General features: G+C 38.3%; 1 protein-coding gene across 2 annotated transcripts in view; it reads left to right on the top strand.

Annotated features, from left to right (window-relative positions):
* INTS4 (integrator complex subunit 4) overlaps nt 1–21,412 on the top strand; it is a 124,378-nt gene that overhangs the window by 11,718 nt on the left and 91,248 nt on the right. For both annotated transcript variants that reach the window (XM_007079053.2, XM_042957511.1), the window contains exons 3-4: nt 10,595–10,712; nt 16,736–16,842. In XM_007079053.2, the coding sequence (XP_007079115.2) occupies nt 10,595–10,712; nt 16,736–16,842 (225 nt within the window). The remainder of the gene's footprint in view (nt 1–10,594; nt 10,713–16,735; nt 16,843–21,412) is intronic.

Genomic DNA, 21,412 nt, shown 5'->3' on the forward strand with positions numbered 1-21,412 from the left:
ATCCAGATGTCCCAGCACCATTTATTGAAAAGAATGTCCTTTCTCCATTGTTCTGCAGTACCACCTTTGTGGTAAATGAAGTATCTGTATGTGGATATTTCAGGGCTTTCTGTTCTCTCCCATTGGTCTGTCTATTCTTATGCCAGTACCATGCTGTCTTAGCATAGCATTATAATAAATTTTGACATCTGGCAGGACAAGTTCACTCACTCACCTTGCTCTAAGAATATCTTATTCTTGATCTTTTCATTTCTTTATGAATTTTGAAATCAGCTTGTGAAATTCCGCCCCAAAACAAAATTTGTTAGGATTTTGATTAAGATTGCATTAACTCTATAGTTCTGATGACATATGGGGGATTGACATTTTATAGTATTGGGTTTTCCAATCCATAAACATGGTACATCCCTATTTTAATACTGTTTTATAGTTTTCTGCATAGAGGTTTTGTGTATTTTGTTGGTTATTCCTAGATATTTAATATTTTATGTTATTATAAATGATAATATTTTTAAAATATCATTTTCTTTTATTTTTTAATGTTTATTTTTGAGAGAGGGGGTGAGCAGGCAAGGGGCAGAGAGAGCAGGAGACACAGAATCCGAAGCAGGTGCCAGGCTCCGAGCTGTCCACACAGAACCCGACGCAGGGCTTGAACTCACAGACTGCGAGATCAGGACCTGAGCTGAAGTCAGTTGTTCAACCAACTGAGCCACCCAGGCACCCCTAAAATTTCATTTTCTAGCAGTACATAGCTGATAATCAGAAATGCAATTGACTTCTATTTATTAACTCTTATGTCTTATAACCTTGCTAAGCTCATTTAACAATTTTAATACATTATATGTAGGTTATTTTGAATTTTTACAAATCATATCAGCAAATAATGACTTTGTTTAATATTAATATAATGATATCAGCTATCTTTTGGTTATGGTTTGCATGGTATACTACTATCTTTTATTTTCATCTTTTTTATAGCTTTTTTGTTTTAGATATGACCTGTGAACAACATGTAGTTAGTTTTTAAAAAAAGTTTTTTAAATTGATCATTTAGTTCATTACGTTTAATGTAATTATTGTACGTGGGTTTAAAATCTACCCTCCTGGGGCGCCTGGGTGGTTCAGTTGGTTAAGTGACCGACTTCAGCCCAGGTCATGACCTCGCAGTTTGTGAGTTCAAGCCCCGCGTCAGGCTCTGCTGACAGCTCAGAGCCTGGAGCCTACTTCAGATTCTATGTCTCCCCCTCTCTCTACCCCTCCCCTGCTCAAGCTCTGTGTCTCTCTGTCTCTCAATAATAAACATTGAAAAATTAAAAAAAAAAAAAAAAAATCTACCCTCCTTATTAAGTGCTTTCTATTTGTGGGGCACCTGAGTGGCTCAGTCAGTTAAGCGTCTGACTTCAGCTCAGATCATGATCTCGCAGTCTGAGTTTGAGCCTTGCGTTGGGCTCTGTGTTGACAGCTCAGAGCCTGGAGCCTGCTTCAGATCCTGTGTCTCCCTCTCTGTCTGCCCCTTCCCTGCTCACGCTCTGTCTCTCCCTCTCTCAAAAATAAACATTAAAAAACAATTAAAATGTTAAAAAATGCCTTCTGTTTGTTTTACCTGTTTAATGTTCTTTTTTCTCCTTGTTTCTTGGCCATCTTTTGAACTAATTTTTTTTTTTTTTTTTTTAATCCTTTCCACCATCCCTCTTTATTAGCTTGGGAATTATACATTCTTTTATACTTTTTTACTGGTTAAACTAGCCATTACAACATGATTGTTTTTTTAATTTGAAGTGAAATTTTAAAAAATTTATTTTTATTGAAGTATAATACAATATGAATTCTTGACCTATCCAAGTCAAATGTTATATGGCACAGTTACCATTTTGGACAGTGTGAGGACTTACCTCCTTTTATCCATCTTCCTGCCTTAAATGTGAATGTAATTGTATATTTTAATTTTCCATTTTTCACTCTGTAAGACAATGTTATTTTATACAGGCAATATTCATTTAGATTTACCTACATAGTTATCATCCACTCAGATGTATTTATCATTGTTTTTCTTTCTTTCTTGCATCTGAAACTATTCATCTGGGATTATTTTCCTTTTGGGTGAAGACTACCCTCTGATATTTCCATTCATTGTAAGTTTATTGACATTTGTTTTTGCACGGAAAAGTTTTATTTTACTTCCATTCTTGCAGAATTTATTTATTTTTATTTTTATTTTTACTTTTCTCTTCCTTTCTTCCTTCCTTTCTTTCTTTTTCTTTTCTTTCTTTCTTTCTTTCTTTCTTTCTTTCTTTCTTTCTTTCTTTCTTTCTTTCTTTCTTTCTTTCTTTCTTTCTTTCTTTTGAGAGAGTGAGGGTGCAAAAGGGGGAGGGGCAGAGGGAGAGAGGGAGAAAGGGAATCCTGAGCAGAGCCTGGTGGGGGCCTCAATCCTCATGAACTGTCAGATCATGACCTGAGCTGAAATCAAGAGTTGGACACTTAACTGAGCCACTCAGATGCCCCAGATATCTCATTTTATTGTATTATCTTCTCTTCTGAATTTTCATTCTTTTGTCTCCTTGTGCTTCGTTCTGGACATATCATTTATTCACTAGTTCTCTCTTCACCTTGTCTAGTTTCCTGTTAACCTGTCCATTTGTTCTTAATTTCATCTGTTGCTTGTGTCAATTTTATAATTTCCTCTTTTTTTCTTAAATTTATTTAATTTACATCCAAGTTAGTTAGCATATGGTGCAACAGTGATTTCAGGAGTAGATTCCTTAATGTCCCTTACCCATTTAGCCCATCCCCCCTCCCACAACCCTTCCAGCAACCCTCTGTTTGTTCTCTAGATTTAAGAGTCTCTTAGGTTTTGTCTCCCTCCGTTTTTACATTATTTTACTTCCCTTCTCTTACATTCATCTTTTTGTTTCTTAAATTCCTCATATGAGTGAGGTCATATGATATTTGTCTTTCTCTGAATGACTAATTTCACTTAGCCTAATACCCTCCATTTCCAGCCACGTAGTTGGAAATGGTAAGATTTCATTCTTTTTGGTTGCCAAGTAATACTCGATTGTATGTATATACCACATCTTCTTTATCCATTCATCCATCGACGGACATTTGGGCTCTTTTCATACTTTTTGGCTATTGTTGATAGCGCTGCTATAAACATTGGGGTGCATGTGCCCCTTCAAAACAGCACACCTGTATTCCGTGGATAAATACCTAGTAGTGCAATTGCTGGATTATAGGGTAGTTCTATTTTTAACTTTTTGAGGAACCTCCATACTGTTTTCCAGAGTGGCCCCACCAGTTTGCATTTCCCACCAGCAGTGCAAGAGAGATCCTCTTTCTCCACATCCTCGCCAACATCTGTCGTCCAAGTTGTTGATGTTAGCCATTCTGACAGGTGTGAGGTAGTATCTCATTGTAGTTTTGATTTGTATTTCCCTGATGATGAGTGATGTTGAGCATTTTTTCATGTGTCTGTTGGCCATCTGGATGTCTTCTTTGGAAAAGTGTCAGTTCATGTCTTTTGCCCATTTCTTCACTGGATTCTTTGTTTTTTGGGTGTTGAGTTTGATAAGTGATTTATAGATTTTGGATACTAACCCTTTATCTGATATGTCATTTGTGAATATCTTCTCCCATTCTGTCGGTTGCCTTTTAGTTTTGCTGATTGTTTCCTTCACTGTGCAGGAGCTTTTTATTTTGAGGAGGTCCCAGTAGTTCATTTTTGGTTTTGTTTCCCTTGCCTCTGGAGATGTGTTGAGTAAGAAGTTGCTGCAGTCAAGGTCAGAGAGGTTTTTGCCTGCTTTCTCCTCAAGGATTTTGATGGCTTCCTGTCTTACACTTAGGTCTTTGATCCATTTTGAGTTTATTTCTGTGTATAATGTAAGAAAGTGGTTCAGGTTCATTTTTCTGCATGTTGCTGTCCAGTTTTCCCGGCATCTTTTGCTGAAGAGACTGTCTTTATTCCATTGAATATTCTCTTCTGCTTTGTTAAAGATTGTTGGCCATATGTTTTGGGGTCCATTTCTGGGTTTTCTATTCTGTTCCATTGATCTGAGCATCTGTTTTTGTGCCAGTACCATACTGTCTTGATGATTACAGCTTTGTAATAGGTCTTGAAGTCTGGGAGTGTGATGGCCTCCGGTTTTGGTTTTCTTTTTCAAGATTGCTTTGGCTATTCAGCGTCTTTTCTGGTTCTGTACAAATTTTAGGACTGTTTGTTCTAGCTCTGTGAAGAATGCTGGTGTTATTTTGATAGGTAATGTATAATTTCCTTTCTTTTTAAAATTCTAGTTCTCTGGTGAAATTCTCAATTTTGTTCTTATAATGTTTTTATCAAAATAAAATTATGTTTTTAACAAAATAAGCAGAATTTTTTTTTCAAATTTTTATTTAAATTCTAGTTAGTTAACATACAGTGCAATATTGGTTTCAGGAGTAGAATTCAGTGGTTCGTCATTTACATACAACACCCAGCACTCATCCTAACAAGTGCCCTCCTTAATATCCATCACCCACCTGGCTTATCCCCCACAGACCTTCCTCCATCAACTCTTAGTTTGTTTTCTGTCATTAAGAGTCTCTTATAGTTTGTTTCTCATTCTTTTTTTCCCCCTCCCATATGTTCATCTGTTTTATTTCTTAAATTTCACATATGAGTGAAATCATATGGTATTTGTTTTTCTCTGACTTATTTCAATCAGCATAATACACCTAGCTCCATCCATATTGTTGCAAATGGCAAGATTTCATTCTTTCTGATGGCTGAGAAATATTCCATTGTGTATATATGCCACATCTTCTTTATCCATTTATCAGTCAGTGGACATTTGGGCTCTTTCCGCAGTTTGGCTGTTGTTGATAATGCTGCTGTAAACATGAGTGTATGTACCCCTTCGAATCTGTATTTTTGTATCCTTTGGGTAAATACCTAGTAGTGCAGTTGCTGGATCGTAGGGTAGTTCTATTTTTAACTTTTTGAGGAACCTCCATACTGTTTTCTAGAGTGGCCGCGCCAGTTTGCATTCCCACCAACAGTGCAAAAGGGTTCCCATTTCTCTGCATCCTCGCCAACATCTGTTGTTGCCTGAGTTGTTGATGTTAGCCATTCTGACAGGTGTGAGGTGGTATCTCATTGTGGTTTTGATTTGTATTTCCCTGATGATGAGTGATTTTGATCATCTTTTCATGTGTCTGTTAGCCATCTGGATATCTTTGGAAAAATGTCTGTTTGTGTCTTCTGCTCATTTCTTAACTGGCTTATTTGTTTTTTTGGGTGTTGAGTTTGATAGGTTCCTTATAGATTTTAGATACTAACCCTTTATCAGGTATGTCATCTTTTCCCATTCCATAAACCACCTTTTAGTTTTGTTGATTGTTCTCATAAGCAGAATTATTTTATTTATGTAGTTAGCTTTGAGAGAGATAGAGGGACGGAGGAAGGCAGGGGCAGAAGGAGAGGGAGAGAAAGAATCCCAAGCAGGCTTCATGCCCTGATGTGGGACTCAATCTCATAACCTGTGCTGAAATGAAGAGTCAGACTCTCAACCTACTGAGCCACCCAGGAGCCCCTGAGCAGAATTATTTTAAAATCTGTGGCTGATAACTCCAGTAAATGGATCCCTGTGGCTATGTCTTATCATTTCTCTTCATGTTATCTGATCTGCTAGCATGCTTTATTTCTTATTAGGCAGTGTATTTCCAAAATTGTTTGTAAAAATAATTTAAGACTTAGGATGACTTATTTTAATTAAAAATTTTTATTTTAGGGAGAGTGAGGGAGAGGGGCAGAGGGAGAGAGAGAGAGAATCCCACTGGAGCCTCATGTGTGGCTTGATCCCACGACCCTGGGATCATGACTTGAGCTGAAATCAAGAATCGGACACTCAACCAGCTAAGCCACTGGGGTCCCAGGATGACTTATTTTAATCCAGAGAGTATTTGTTTCTATCTAGAAATCCAAGAAAACTTTTTCCTTTCAGGAATGAAAATGATTCAAAGCTGAGCAGCAGTCCCTCCCAAAGTCTTTGTGTTTATTTCACTCTTACTTAAGCTGTTGCAGCCTTTTGGGGTCCTAATCCAAAGTGATGGGGTTTATTAGGCTGCCCCTTTTCACCCTCCTACCCTTAGCCTTACGCTCTGGCCATTGCACCCTGGCCTCACCTGGCTGTCGGAAGCACTGATTACTTTGCCACTCATTTCTCCATTCCCTCATTTCCCTGGTTGGCAGAAGCCTGAAGAAAAAGCAGCGCCACACTCTAGGCGAACCTGCCTTAGTTCCTTCCCTGCATATTTCTGCTTTAATTTTTCATGTATCTTTTAGTTTTCTAATACTTTCAAATACACACATGTGTATACATACCCACGCTTACATATGTATACGTGCATACATATATATGTATGTGCACACACACTTTTTTTTGACATCCATAGTACTTTATAGTTTTCCTCAGCAGAAAGATTGGTCTGAATTCTCTAACCTTGCCCTTAACAGAAGTGGGAGTCTTGCTAATGTCTTTGGCTGGACTTGTAATATACCCTTAATTTGGCTGGACTTGTAATATACCCTTAATTTGTCCCACTGTCTACTTTTGCCCCTTCCAATCCAAGGAATTGAGGCTGGATTGGTATTTCAAATATTCAGATTTGTTAATGTCATTCTCCTGTTTATAGTTCATCGAAGGATTTTTCTTGCTCTTTGGACACAGATTATCCACTTCTTTATTCAACAGTGAACAAATGTGTGTTGAATTCCTGCTGCCTGGTAGGCACTATCAGAGATACTTGCCATAATTCTCAAAAAAGATGTGGTACCTGTTTGTCTCTTTAGCCTAATCTCATGTCTGTGTACATTTTAGCCACATTGCCCTTTTTTTTTTTTTCCTAGTTCTGGAAGTTGTGGTATTCTTTCATGACTCAGAGCATTGGTTCATTCTTTTCCCACTGCCTCAAAATAGATCAGGATCTCTTTGACCATAATATGTAGAGTTATTTTAAAGTCGTGTCTGATATGTCATATGCTTTCAGAGAACTCTGTCTTTTTACTTTGCCACTTTGTAATTATTAAGTGGACATTACTTGATAAATGTCTACCTTGCCCATTAAACTTTTCCACAAGGGCAGTTTATCCCCATGGACTCGTACGGGGTGGCTTCTAGTGTGCAGGGAATCCGTGGTGAGCAGAGAGTGGATGAATTCTTTACTGAGTGAATTAAGGAGAACATTTGGCTCTTCCTTTTCTTGTACTCTTCCTTTTATTTTTATCAGAATGTACACAGGGCTTTCTTCGCATTCTTCTAGTCACTTCAGTGGCTCACAGGCCAGTTGAGGGAAGACGTGGTCACAAGTACAGCGCACTGTAGTGAAGGGCATGATAACGGGTTGCACCAAGGTCCTGGGGTTGTCCAAGAGGAAGGGCATCCATGTCCAGTTCAGGGATCAGAGATAACTTCCTGGAGTAAATACACCTCCAGGGCAGGAGTGAGTGGGTATGGGAGAAAGGGAAAGCATACGAGGTAGAAGAACAATCTAAGTGGAAGTACAGAAGCTTGAAGTGGCATGGGATCACTGGTAGGGAAGTGTGGGAGCTGCCATAGTGGCCAGTCGTTGGGGGGGCCTTTGTGGCAGGCTAAGCAGCTCAGACTTCTTTTTTGTAGAAGACTGCGAGCTTTTGAAGGGTTGCATATATTTATATAGATTTAAAAATTTACACTCTTTTTAAAAATTACATTGGCAATATTTATTGTAACAAATTCAAGCACTGTGGAAGTGTATAAAAGAATGAGATTTCCCTCTGTAAATCAGTTAATAAATGAAATGTACTCTCCAGAGATTACTCTGGAGAGAATCACTGCTAACAGTTTCATATACATTTTTCTAGAGTTTTATATAAGGCATTTTATAATTTCCTATATTCTGGGTTTGTAACTTTCTTCTGCCTGGAATGCTTCTTCCCTAAATTTTCCTATGTCTCTGTCTGACTCAATTAAGTGTCCTCTCAAAAGTTGTATCCTCAGAATGGACTTTCGTCACCATCCTATTTGTAATATCCTCCCCACTTTACTCTTTAGCCTTTTGCCCACTTTATTTTTCTTCAGAATGTTTACCACATGAAATGATACATTTTCTTTTGCCAGTCTTACCCATTTGAATATAAGATCTGTGAGAGTAGGAATTGCTTCTGCTTTATTCAGCATTGTGTCCCCAGTAGCTAGAATGATGCTTGGCACAAAACAGGCACTCATTGTATGTATGTTGAATAAATAAATTAATTAGCATTTTAGATAGAATACAGTACTTTGGTGTGATTTTTCCAAGAAGTTAAATTTTGTTTGGTAACTCCACAAATACACACAAAAGGAGAGAAAATAATATGAGCCTTCAAGACATTTTCATCCAGCTTCAATAATTATCAATATTTGCCATTCTTGTTTTGATGCATTTACCCCAACTTTTTTTTTTTTTAATGTTTATTTTTGAGAGAGAGAGACAGAGACAGAGTGCAAGCAGGGGAGGAGCAGAGAGAGAGGGAGACACAGAATCCAAAGCAGGCTCCAGGCTCCAAGCTGTGAGCACAGAGCCTGATGGCGGGGCTCGAACTCACAAACCGTGAGATCATGACCTGAGCCGAAGTCGGACGCTTAACCGACTGAGCCACCCAGGCTCCCCTACCCCAACTTTTTTGAGGTAGGGCAAATCCCAAGCAGCGTATCATTTCACCTGTAAATACTTAATTATATATGTTTAACATATAAGGACTTCTTTTAGAACTTAAAAAAATCACACAGTAATCCTTAATAGCAACATATACCTAGTTCATGTTGTTTTCACTGATTGTTTTAAGACTTTGTACAGTTGGTTTGTTTGAAGCAAAATTCACACATTGCATTGGGGCCTCTGGGTGGCTCAGTCCGTTGAGTGTCCGATTCTTGATTTCAGCTCAGGTCATGATCCTCCAGGGGTGTGGGATCAAGCCTGCGTTGGGCTCCGTGCTGAGCATGGAGCCTGCTTAAGATTCATTCTCATTCTCTCTCTGTCTCTTCCTCTCTTCCTCTCTCCCCCTCCCTCCCCCCCATGCCCTCTCACCGTCTCTCTCTCTTAAAATAAAAGTTTTTAATTTAAAAAAAAATCCAAAAAATTAAAATCTGTAGTATTTTCATCCTCTACCCTTTTTCATTACCAATGCCATTTTTGGTTTAAAAACCAGGGTATGCACCCTGTGGAATTTCCCATATTCTAGACTTAGTGCATCCTTAACTTTCATGTGTTTTTATTTGCTCTTTATGGTACCCCTGTGAATACCATATTCATAGTGGTTCAGTTCAGGTTTTATTACTCTCCACATGAAGGATTGATGGTTAGGGAGAGGAGGGGAGAAGGGCACTAATACCTGACTGCCTCCTATGTACCATTCCTGTGCTAGTCATTTTCCTCTCAGTGCCCTCTGAGGTTGCTGTTAGCCGTATTTCACAGGCAAGCCTTAGAGAGATTAGTTAGCCTGTTCAAGACACAGAGCTTATGTCAAGACATAGTCCAGGCTTCAGACTTCGGTCTGGCTAATTTCAAAGCCCTTTCTCTTCCCCATGGTTAAGTTCCCAAGAAAATGACTTTCCCAAGGTTGTATCCATGGTAAGTGGCATGCCAGTATTCTAGATCCTCTGACTCCATATCTGTTGCTTCTTCTCCCACTTCAGGCCTCCTTGTGCTTTGTCACTTCCTTAGAATGTAGATGGGAGGTGGGGAGTTGGTCATATCTAGAAGGCACTTCATCTTTTGAGCATACATTTAAGTGATTTTGTCTTTGGTGTAGAAATACACGCTGATCTAATTTTACCGTTGGTGAGGTACTTTTTTTTTTCCCATTTCACATTTATGTGTGTGTGTGTGTGTGTGTGTGTGTGTGTGTGTGTGTGTGTGTGTGTATGTAGTGCCACATACTGTGCTACGTAATGAACAAAAGGACATGTTCCTTTTTGACTTTGGGGGGGAAATCCTTCACTGTAGGAATCCTGATGCAGATTAGAGACCACCTCCCAGTGTCATGGCTAAAAGGGCCAGACTAGTCATTTCTTAGGCTCCCTTGCACCTGGGGCCCAGGCACAAGCCCTAGACCCAGACAATTAGATTGACCTGCCTCAGACTTCTGATCAGGATCTGGCGGTTCAAAAGAGCAGGTAGGGTGAGAGATTCTGATGGTAGCAGCAGTGGCTGTAGCACCCAGTTGTCAGGGCCTCTGAGAGCAGTGGTACTGGCAACAGTGTGCGAGCCCAGTGCTGGTGGTGGTGGTGCACGTGGCCGTACTCTGTCTGATGTAGCTGCACAGTGGAGGAGGGACGCTTTTGGTCCTAACAGCATGTTTCTGGTGGGAAGGTAATGATACCAGGAAGGCATAAAAAATCCCCGCTCACTTTGCAGTATTTAGATGTAACATTACTGATTTGAGAAAAGCTCTCTCACCTGAAGATTATAAAGTTAATTTTTCAGAAATAAAATCTTTAGAATACTTGGATCATTGAATCTCTCTTGAGATACTAGTTTGTTCCTGTTTGTTGGTTAGCTAGAGTATCAAGGTTAACAACAGCTTCTTTTGTTCCAGGAGAATGATCCATCTGTGAGATTGAAAATTGCATCATTGTTGGGTTTATTATCAAAGACTGCAGGATTTTCACCAGACTGCATTATGGATGATGCCATTAACATCCTGCAGAATGAAAGTAAGTTGCCATTTAAAACCTATATAATCAGAGCAGAAATCTTTAGTTCTATTTGTGTAGAATTTAGAATGAGCTGTTGTTGAAAAGGAATTTGGGCTCCTTGGTGGCTCAGTCAGTCAGTTGAGCGTCCCGATTCTCAGTTTCAGCTTGGATCATGATCTCACAGTTTGTGGGCTCAAGCCCTGTGTTGGGCTCTGTCACAGAGCCTGCTTGGGATCCTCTCTCTTCCTCTCTCTCTACCTCTCCCCTGCTCTATCTCTCTCAAAAATAAACTAAAAAAAAAAAAAAAAGTTAAAAAAAGAAAAGGAATTTGAGGATAATTCAATAAAACATATATGTATATATTTACATATATAGAGATAAAATACAGTTTTGTCTCTTAATAGCTATCATTTATTGACTTTTACCAAGTGCCACAATACTTAAGGTAGGTTACATATGATGGAAGATAGATGTTATTGTCCCTATATTTTAGGTAGGGAAACTGAAGCTCAGAGAAGTTCACTGACTTGTTCAAGGTTACATTGTATGTGGTAGACTGATGTTTTATATGTGTGTGATGTTCTGTTGACTGTTTGCACTAATTCAAACCATGAGAGGTGCTGTCCTGGTTGTGTGGTCTCTCATAATTTAGTTCCTAGAAGAGTGACATCTAGGTCTCACATGTTACTGCTTCATGTTTGCTTCTCCTGGATGCCCACTAAACATTATTGTCAGCATTTAGGTGAAATGGAAAAATATTCCACCTTAAAAATTTTTTTTGATTATTTATCTAGTTTTATTTGTGCACAAGATTCTGTTAATAGAGTTATTGCCTTACTTGCCTTAATATTTTAAAATTAAATAAAAAGGAACCCTTTGTTGTTGTTTTCTGAAAATGTTACAGTTTCGTTTGAATTGATTGTAGTTTTAAAGAATAGCGTTATTTGAGTTTTGGGTATACATATTTAAATAAATATGACTTTAAATATTGGGTAGCATTTAGTTTATAAATGTGAGAGGTTATGAGAATAATAAAAGGCCAATGAATTCAGACACCATCCAGATTCATTTATTGTACAATGTTTAATGATAACAAATGTCTTAACATATGTGGCCCATTGGCTGAAGTTGAGAATGTTTAAAATTATGTTAGCAACAACTTCATACTGGGGTGCCTGGGTGGCTCAGTCAGTTAAGTGCTGTCTTCAGCTCAGGTCATGATCTAATGGTTCGTGAGTTCATGGTTCTTGTTGGGCTCTGTGCTGACAGCTCAGAGCCTGGAGCCTCCTTTGGATCCTGTGTCCCGCCCCCCCCCCCCCCGCCCCAGCTCTCTCTCTTTCTCTCAAAAAATAAACATAAACAAAACAAAACAAAAAAAACTTCATTAGTAAATTTTACTTGTATTGAATTTTGACCCAAGACTTTTAATTCACAGAAAACAAAGAATATACCTTAAAAAAATTATTTTTTTTTCAGATGGGAGTGTATGTTAACGAAATGCTAATATAATGACAATAAAGTAAAAATTTCAAAAATACTGCTACTTGTGTAAAACGTTTTATGTATTTTTATTTGAATACATTTTATATGATTGTACTTACAGTGAACATACTATTTTGTGTTTTATTATACTCAACATTACATACAATTTTTTCCATGTTTCTGTATCACCTTCATAATATTTAAGGTGTTGATAATACATTAAATACCAACAGGTACAGTAGCATGTTTCTAATTTTTTGCTCTTGTAGATAGTGGTGAAAAAAAATCCATTTTTTTAAAAGCACCAAAACAATTACATTGCCTCGGTACAAAAGTATTCTTTTTTTTCCATGGAAAGTTCTTACAGAATCTAGTTATATACCTCTAAGAATTTCACACTTTAAGGTTGGGGATTTCATAGAGCCAAATACTTTTTGAGCTATAAATGGCCTTATAGAGATCTTGTTTCATTCCTTCACTTTGCAGATGATAGAAACTGAAGTCCCAGAGAGATAAAGTGAGTTGAAGTGAGTTCGTTTAGCTAAGAGTTGCAGAACTGAGAACTTAAGTGCAGTGCTCTTTCTTGTAGACCATGGTTTAACTGAAACACTTTACCTCTAAAATAGAAACATTATAAGGGAGGGTTGATTTGGATGCAAACCTCATTCTGTCTTTAGAAAGAGACTCAAAGCATAAGAGACTCTTAAAAACTGAGAACAAACTGAGGGTTGATGGGGGGTGGGAGGGAGGGGAGGGTGGGTGATGGGTATTGAGGAGGGCACCTTTTGGGATGAGCACTGGGTGTTGTATGGAAACCAATTTGACAATAAATTTCATATATTAAAAAAAAAAAAAAAAAAAAAAAAAAGAGAGACTCAAGGGTGCCTGCATAGCTCAGTTGGTTAAGCGTCCAGCTTCGGCTCAGGTCATGGTCTCACGGTTTGTGGGTTTGAGCCCCACATCAGGTTCTGGGCTGACACCTGAGAGCCTGGAGCCTGCTTCAGGTTCTGTCTCCCTCTCCCTTGCCCCTCCCCCGCTCACGCTCTTTCAAAAATAAACAAACATAAAAAAAAAAAAGACAAATTATGTGGTATATGTGGAAATAGTTGTTTTACTTTTTGTGAAATATTCTAATGTTTCTTATTTAATTGTCTCTGAGAGATGTGATCTAGGGCTCCTCCTGCTTTCCAGTTCCTGGCCTACCTAGATTGACAGTAGAAGATAGAATGGAAGGGACCATAAAGATCATCTGGTTCAAGCCTTTTATTTCATTGCTGAGGAACATGAACTCCAGGGAGATAAAGTGACTGCTAAAGTCATCCTGTGCTTGTGGCTTAGAATAAGGCACAGACTAGAATTAAGTAAGAGTCTTTATCAGTTTAGTGTGCACTTTTAAATCCAAGAGTGTGGGCCACCCTCTGGACCAGAAGCCTTTCATTTCAATCCGTCTGTATGAGCTCTGCAACTCCTTGGCAAGCACTGGACTAGGCACTTTGTGGGTGTTAGGTATCTCTGCTTCTCGAGTACACACCACACCAGCAATAAAAACACAAAGCTTGCTGTAGAGGAGGTATAATCAGAATAGTGTGGGAGCAGAAGACAGGGTGAGGTGAGTGCTAACTGGTGGGATCTAGAAAGGCTTAGTGAAGAGGCATGTTTGGAAAGGCAGGAATGGGGAAGAGTAGTACCAAGAGGAAGGAACATGATGTTAAAAGGTAGAGAAATGGGAAAACGTGAGATATTTGCAGACCTAAATTGTTTCATGAGAGAGAAGCAGGGAGTGAGGGGCTTTAGGATGAAAAACTGGTAAAATGTTTAGAAGCCAGAGGGTAGGTAGTCTTGAATGCTGAAGATTTAGAATGTCACTTTCATAGGCACTGGGAACCATGTATATAATGTTTTTTTTGGGGGCAAGTGCATGAGATAATCAAGTCTAGTTTTAGGAAGATAATTTGGTGGCTCTGAGGAATTTGGTTTGATGAACTAGATTGTTTAGGGCACAGATGTTGAAGATTTATTTATTATCTATGTGGAGATGTTCATCCAACCTGCAGTTGTAATGTAGGTCTGGAACTCAAGAGAGACTAGGGTTTAAGATTTAGATTAGATTTATGATTTATCAGAAGCAAGAGTTAAGCTTAAAAAGGCTTAGGTAACTTTTTATGGATGTTATATAGACTCATTTTGTACAAATAAAGGGTGGTGGGGTAGTATTGGAGATTTCTTCATATCTATCTTCTCTAAGTACCTTCTTTTCTCTTTGTGGCCTCTTTAATATTGGAGACTTCTTGATGATCTTTGGTTTTGCATTTACATTTAAGACCAGGCACTGAAAAACTGATTGGTAGTTCTGTGTGAAGGGACAGGACTTGTCAGTTGGTAGCCTCTGTTCTAGGAGGACCCTCTTTGGAGTCCTCTTTGAAGGACTTTTATTTATTATTATTTTTTAAAGTTTATTTATTTTGGGGGAGGGGGAGGGAGAGGGAGAGAGAGAACCAGCAGGGGAGAGGAAGAGAGAGAGGGAGAGAGAGAGAATCCCAGGCAGGCTCCACAGTGTTTGCACCGAGCATGATGCAGGGCTTGAACTCATGAACCGTGAGATCATGACCTGAGCTGAAACCAAGAGTTGGATGCTTAAACAACTGAACCACCCAGGCACCGCTGGAGGGCTTTAAAATATTAGTGTCTTTTGTGTTTCTCTGTGGGGCCCATTCGTTTTTCCATTTTGGAGTTCATGTATCTCCTGCTAGGAAGACAGAGAAATGCCTGGCTGCCATGATTTTGGAGCCAAGGCTGCTGAAGGGGGCTAGGGAGGGGGAGAGGAGTATGTTACTATCTCTTAATCTCCTCTTCTTCACGGTGTCTTCTCCCCAGTCCTCATTTGCTATCCTTTCTGGTCCAATTTTTGTATGGAATAAACTTCCCATTTAGGATAAGGAGGAAGGCGGAGGTCCAACTGCTTCTTAAAGAGACCTCAAATAAATCCCTGCCTTATTCCCATTTTTGTTTGCTTTTTTGTGGTTATTGCTTTAAATCTCCCAATTCCTAAATCTTTTTAGGGTGTTGTGGCTAGAATTTACTTCCTTTATAGTGATATCCTCCTCAGTAGTGTTTTCTTGTTTTCTCTTTCTTTCTTTCTTTCTTTCTTTCTTTCTTTCTTTCTTTCTTTCTTTCTTTCTTTCTTTCTTTTGAGAGACTGAAACTGGGGGAGGGGGGCAGAGGGAGAGAGAGAATCTTAAACAGGCTCTACACCTAGTGCAGAGCTGAAGCGAGACTGGATCTCACAAGTGTGAGATCATGACCTGAGCCAAAATTAAGAGTCAGATGCTTAATAACCAACTGAGCCACCCAGGTGTTCCCCTCAGTGTTGTGCTGTGCTGTGTTTTGTTTTCTTTTCTTCAAGATTTTATTTTTAAATAATCTCTGTACCCAACATGGGGCTTGAAGTCACAACCCAGACATGAAGAGTTGTGTGCTCTACCAGCTGAGCCAGCCAGGTACCTTGCCAGTGTTTTCCAATCTGCAGTCATTTTATATGTCATGTACACCATTTTTACATATTTGTTTCACATTTATACTATGGTTTACTTAATATTTTTCTTAAGTGGGTAACTTTTTTTTAGTTAAAGAGATTCTTAATAATGGTAAAAGGAAATTAGTGTCATGTGACATCAGTAGATAGTAACTGTAATTTTTATTATGTACATTAAAATATATACATAGATATTAATGTAAAATGATTATTTGAATGCCACCTAAAATTCTTGTGTACAGCCAGCATTAAAAGAAACATATTTTGGAACAAAAAAGAGAATGTAGACGAGGAGAATCTGGCTGATTGATGATGATTTATTTGAATTTGGGTCTTTGCCCACTTATTAAACATTCATTGAGCATGTAATGACTTGTACTAGATTCAGAGAATGCAAAAGTGAATAAGACACAGTCATTGCCCTCAGGGATCTTTCATTCTCGGTTTAGTCTGATATGAAAATAAATATAGTAAAGTGTTGGAGCTGATGTACAGGGTGCAGTGGAAGCACAAAGGACGAAATAGTCAGTTCTCATTGTGAAAGAAGGGAAAGGTCTGTGTAGCAGGTGACACTTCAAGATTAGTAGATGTTTCCCGGGGATTGGGGTTGAGAATGGCATTGGGTGTCAGTGGAGGCATTCTAGGGAAGTTGGCCTGAGCAAAGATAGGGGGACATGAAATCATAAGTAATTGGATAAAAGGATGCTGTAGGAGACTTCAAAGAGATGAGGCTAGAAAGACAGGCAGAGCTAGACCTCATGGAGGCACTGGTATGTATATGTGTTTGCCCTGCTAAGGAATTTGGACTTTATCTTGAAGGCGTGAAAACCCCTTGAATTAGTTCTGTAGAGGATTCAAAGTTTTAGGCATGATCCCTTTAGGAACTTAACTTTTGGTTGAGGGGAATCAAGAATCAAAGAGAGGAACCTAGCTAACAAGAATTTACATTCTTTACGTAAGTAAATTTAGTTTCTGTAGCGATCACCTTTTGAAATTGTGCAACCCAACTTTCCATCTTCCTTTCTAGAGTCTCATCAAGTCCTAGCTCAACTGTTGGACACTTTGCTTGCGATTGGCACTAAACTCCCAGAGAATCAAGCTATCCAGATGCGATTAGTTGATGTAGCCTGCAAGGTAAGAACATGATGGTTAGTTACAGGGTTGTATCTTTCTTGAATAGTTTGCACTGCCTGAAGAGGTAGTATGAGCTGTAAGATCTGCTTAGCTCCATCCTAAATCTGTAACTGAGAACTGCCGAAGACTTTTTTTTTTTTTTTTAATGTTTGTTTATTTTTGAGAGAGAGAACATGAGCAGGGAGGGGCAGAGAGAGGGAGATGCAGAATCCAAAGCAGGCTCCAGAGTCTGAGCTGTGAGCACAGAGCCTAGTGGGGCTCAAACTCACGAACCATGAGATCATGACCTGAGCTGAAGTCGAATGCTCAAGTGACTGAGCCACCCAGGCACCCCTGCCAAGGACTCTTAATGGTTTTCTGACCTGTCTCTTTTTTTGTTTCTTGATGTTGGATTAGGTTAAAGCTGAGTAACTTGCTATGAAATGAACTTCCTCATCCCTCCAAAAGAGATGAAAATTACAGTAGCTGCTATGTGTGCTATGCTTAATATATGCGCTGTGCTTATTATGGTACTTAGTATCTGGCTTCTCATGTGTTTCTCATAGTCCTTTAGGTAACTACTGTTATCCTTGTTTTACACAGGTGGAAATTGAGGTTTAGGGAGTTTAACTTGCCTAAGCTTTCACAGCTAGGAAGTTGCAGAATCAGGGTATAAACTCTAGTTTCTCTGATTCTAAAACCTGTGTTCTTTTTATTATGCTTTATTGCCTCAATAAACAGACCAACTACAAAGAAACACATGTTTGGGAAGATTTTTTTAGTTTTTTTTTTTTTTAATGTTTATATTTAGAGAGAGAGAGAGAGAGAGAGAGAGAGAGAGAGAGAATGAATCCCAAGCAGGCTTGCACAGAGCTGGGGCTTGAACCCATGAACCGTGAGATCATGACCTGAGATTAAACCAACAATGAGATGCTTAACCGACTGAGCCGCCCAGGCACTCCTAGGTTTTTTTCTAACTACAGAAAAAATATATGTATGTTGTACAATTTGATTTAATTTGCAACTTTAAAAAAAAATTTTTTTTATTAACATTTATTTTTTGAGAGAGAGAGACAGAGCATGAGCAGGGGAGGTGCAGAGAGAGGGAGACACAGAATCGGGAGCAGGCTCCAGGCTCTGAGCTGTCAGCACAGAGCCTGATGCGGGGCTCAAACCCATGAACCGTGAGATCATGACCCAAGCTGAAGTCAGTTGCCCAACCGACTGAGCCACCCAGGCGTCCCAATTTGCAACTTTTAATTAGCTGCCTTTTGTACATAATAGCAGCTTCTAAACCTTGTAAAATTGGTTTTACTTTTTTTTTTTTTAAGTTTATTTATTTTGAGAGAGAGAGATGGGGGGAGGGGCAGAGAGAGGTGGAGAGAGAGAGAATCCCAAACAGGCCTGGCTCTCTCAGTGCAGAGCCTGACACAGGGCTTGATCCCATGAAACTGTGAGATCATGACCTGAGCCAAAACCAAGAATCAGATGCTTACCCGACTGAGCCACTCAGGGACCCCAAATTGGTTTTACTTTTAATCTTTTTGATAAATTTGAGAATATAAGAAGACAAGTGTGTTTGAATTAGAGGACTATTTCTGAGGCCCAGGAAAAAGAATGTTTTGTTTCTCTTAGTAAACAACAAACAAACCCAAACAGCCTGACAAGTACAATATTAAAAGCCTTAAGTAGAAAAAAACTAAGGATTGTGTGTTTGATAGAGTAAGTATGTCTTCCACACAAGAGAACAGTGTATCTATGAGGTTGTGCTTGTGAGAAAAGTGTCCTACTAAGTGGACTGTTGTGCTTTTAGGTAACAGTTTTTTAAATTTGCTTTAAATAAACATTTTATTGTAAAAATTTATACTTAAGATTAAAGAAAGAACTACACTCATAATTCACTCTCCAGAGGTAACCATCACTATCTTTTTGGTGTATTGCTTTCTAATTTTTTTCTGTCCCTAGATTGTTTGCTATTTTTTTAAACACACAGCTCTAATCATAATTTATGTACAGTTTTGCATTTTGCTTTTTCACTGACATTATAACAAGTATTTTATATTGTAAGTGTATTGTAAACATTTTCAATGGATGCATGTAATTAAACCAAATAATTAAACCACAGTTTACCTAATTGTTCTCCTGTTACTGGACATTTATATCATAAGCACTTTAAAAAAATTTTTTTTTAATTTTACTTTTTATTTTTAAAAATTTACATCCAAATTAGTTAGCATATAGTGCAACACTGATTTCAGAAGTAGATTCCTTAATGCCCCATACCCATCCCCCCCCACACAACCCCTCCAGTAACCCTCGGTTTGTTCTCCATATTTATGAGTCTCTTCTGTTTTGTCCCCCTCCCTGTTTTTATATTAGTTTTGTTTCCCTTCCCTTTTATTCATCTGTTTTGTCTCTTAAAGTCCTCATATGAGTGAAGTCATATGATTTTTGTCTTTCTCTAATTTCACTTAGCATAATACCCTCCAGTTCCATCCATGTAGTTGCAAATGGCAAGATTTCATTCTTTTTGATTGTAAGCATTTTTTAAATTGTAAATAATACTACAGTGAATATTGTTAGTCTAAAATGTTTTCTGTATTTAGTTTTATTTCCTAGACATAGGTTGTCACCTATTAGAGTTGTCACTCTAATGAGTTTTTTTTAATGAGTTTTAATGAGTTTTTTAAAGGCTCTTGATACTTTTTGCCACATTGGTTCCCAAAGTGTTCCAGTTTATTTGAACACCAGCAGTATATGTGAGTGCCTAATTTTACTGTGTCATTCTAGCATTGGATGTTCCTGAGTTTTTTTCCCCATTCCCCTTCACCCATTTTGCTCATTCCCCCAACCTTTCCACTCGGGCAACCATCTGTTCTCTGTATTTATAGGTCTGATTCTGCTTTTTACTTGTTTATTTGTTTTTTTAAAATTCCACGTGTGAGTGAAGTCACAAGGTATTTGTCTTTCTCAGTTTGACTTATTTCACTTAGCATAATATCTCTAGGTCCATCCATATTGTCTCAAATGACATGTCTCCTCCTTTTCTATGGCTGTTTAATATTCTCCCTTATCCATTTATCTATCATTGGAAACTTAGGTTGCTTCTGTATCTTTGCTATTGTAAACAATGCTGCAATAAACATAGGGGAGCATGAATTCGTGTTTTTGAATTAGTGTTTTTGGTTTCTTTGGGCAAATACCCAATAGTAGAATTACTGGATTGTATGGTATTTCTATTTTTAATTTTTTTTTTTTATTTTTTTATTTTTTTAAAAAAATTTTTTTTTTCAACGTTTTTTATTTATTTTTGGGACAGAGAGAGACAGAGCATGAACGGGGGAGGGGCAGAGAGAGAGGGAGACACAGAATCTGAAACAGGCTCCAGGCTCCGAGCTATCAGCCCAGAGCCTGACGCGGGGCTCGAACTCACAGACCGCAAGATCGTGACCTGGCTGAAGTCAGATGCTTAACCGACTGCGCCACCCAGGCGCCCCTCTATTTTTAATTTTTTGAGGAGCCTCCATACTGTTTCTACAGTGGTTGTAACAGTTTGCATTCCCACCAACAGTGTATGATTCATGTCCTTGTCAACACTTGTTATTTTTTATCTTTTTTATTTTAACCATTCCAGCAAGTTCAGGGTTTTGATGTACATTTCCCTGATGATTAGTGATGTTGAACATCTTTTCATTTATCTTTTGGGCATCAGTATATCTTCTTCGGAAAAATGACTATTCAGATCCTCTGCCCATTTTTTAATTGGGTTGATTTTGGTATTGAGTTGTGTAAGTTCTTTATGTGTTTTGGATATTAACCCCTAATTGGATGTACCCTTTGCAAATATCTTCTCTCATTCAGTAGGTTGCCTGATGGTTTTGTTTGATGGTTTCCTTTGCTGTGCAAAAAGTTTTTATTTTGATATATTCCCTATAGTTTTGTTTTTTTGCTTTTGTCTTTTGGAGACCTATCTAGAAAAATTTTGCTATGGCCCGTGTCAAAGAAATTACTGCCTTTGTTCTAGGATTTTTATGGTTTTAGGTCTCATTTAGGTCTTTAATCCATTTTGAGTTTGTTTTTGTGTATGGTATTAGAAAGTGGTCCGGTTTCATTCTTTTGCGTGTAGTTGTCCAGTCTTCCCAGCACCAGTTATTAAAGATATTTTCCCCACAGTATATTCCACAATATGTCTGTCTTACCCAAAGTGATCTACAGATTTGATGCAATCCCTATCAAAATACCAACAGTATTTTTCACAGAAGAAGCAATACTAAAATTTGTATCGAACCACAAAAGACCCTGAAAGCAATCTTAAGAAAGAAAAAACAAAGCTGGAGGTGTCACAATTTCAGATTTCAAAATATACTACAAAGCTGTAATAATCAAAACAGTATGGTACTGGCACAGAAATAGACCCCCTCATCTGTGGAACAGAATAGAAAGCCCAGAAATAAACCCACAAATATATGGTTGGTTAACCTATGGCATGACAAAGAAGGCTTGGGTATTAATGTTTTAAAATAGAAGATAAACCTGTTAATCTGGTAGGAGGAAAATGGTGTTTGTTTGTTTCAATTACTCTTTTTTAAAA

This window comes from Panthera tigris, chromosome D1, assembly GCF_018350195.1.
Source record: "Panthera tigris isolate Pti1 chromosome D1, P.tigris_Pti1_mat1.1, whole genome shotgun sequence".
NCBI classification, from domain to species: Eukaryota; Metazoa; Chordata; class Mammalia; order Carnivora; family Felidae; genus Panthera; species Panthera tigris.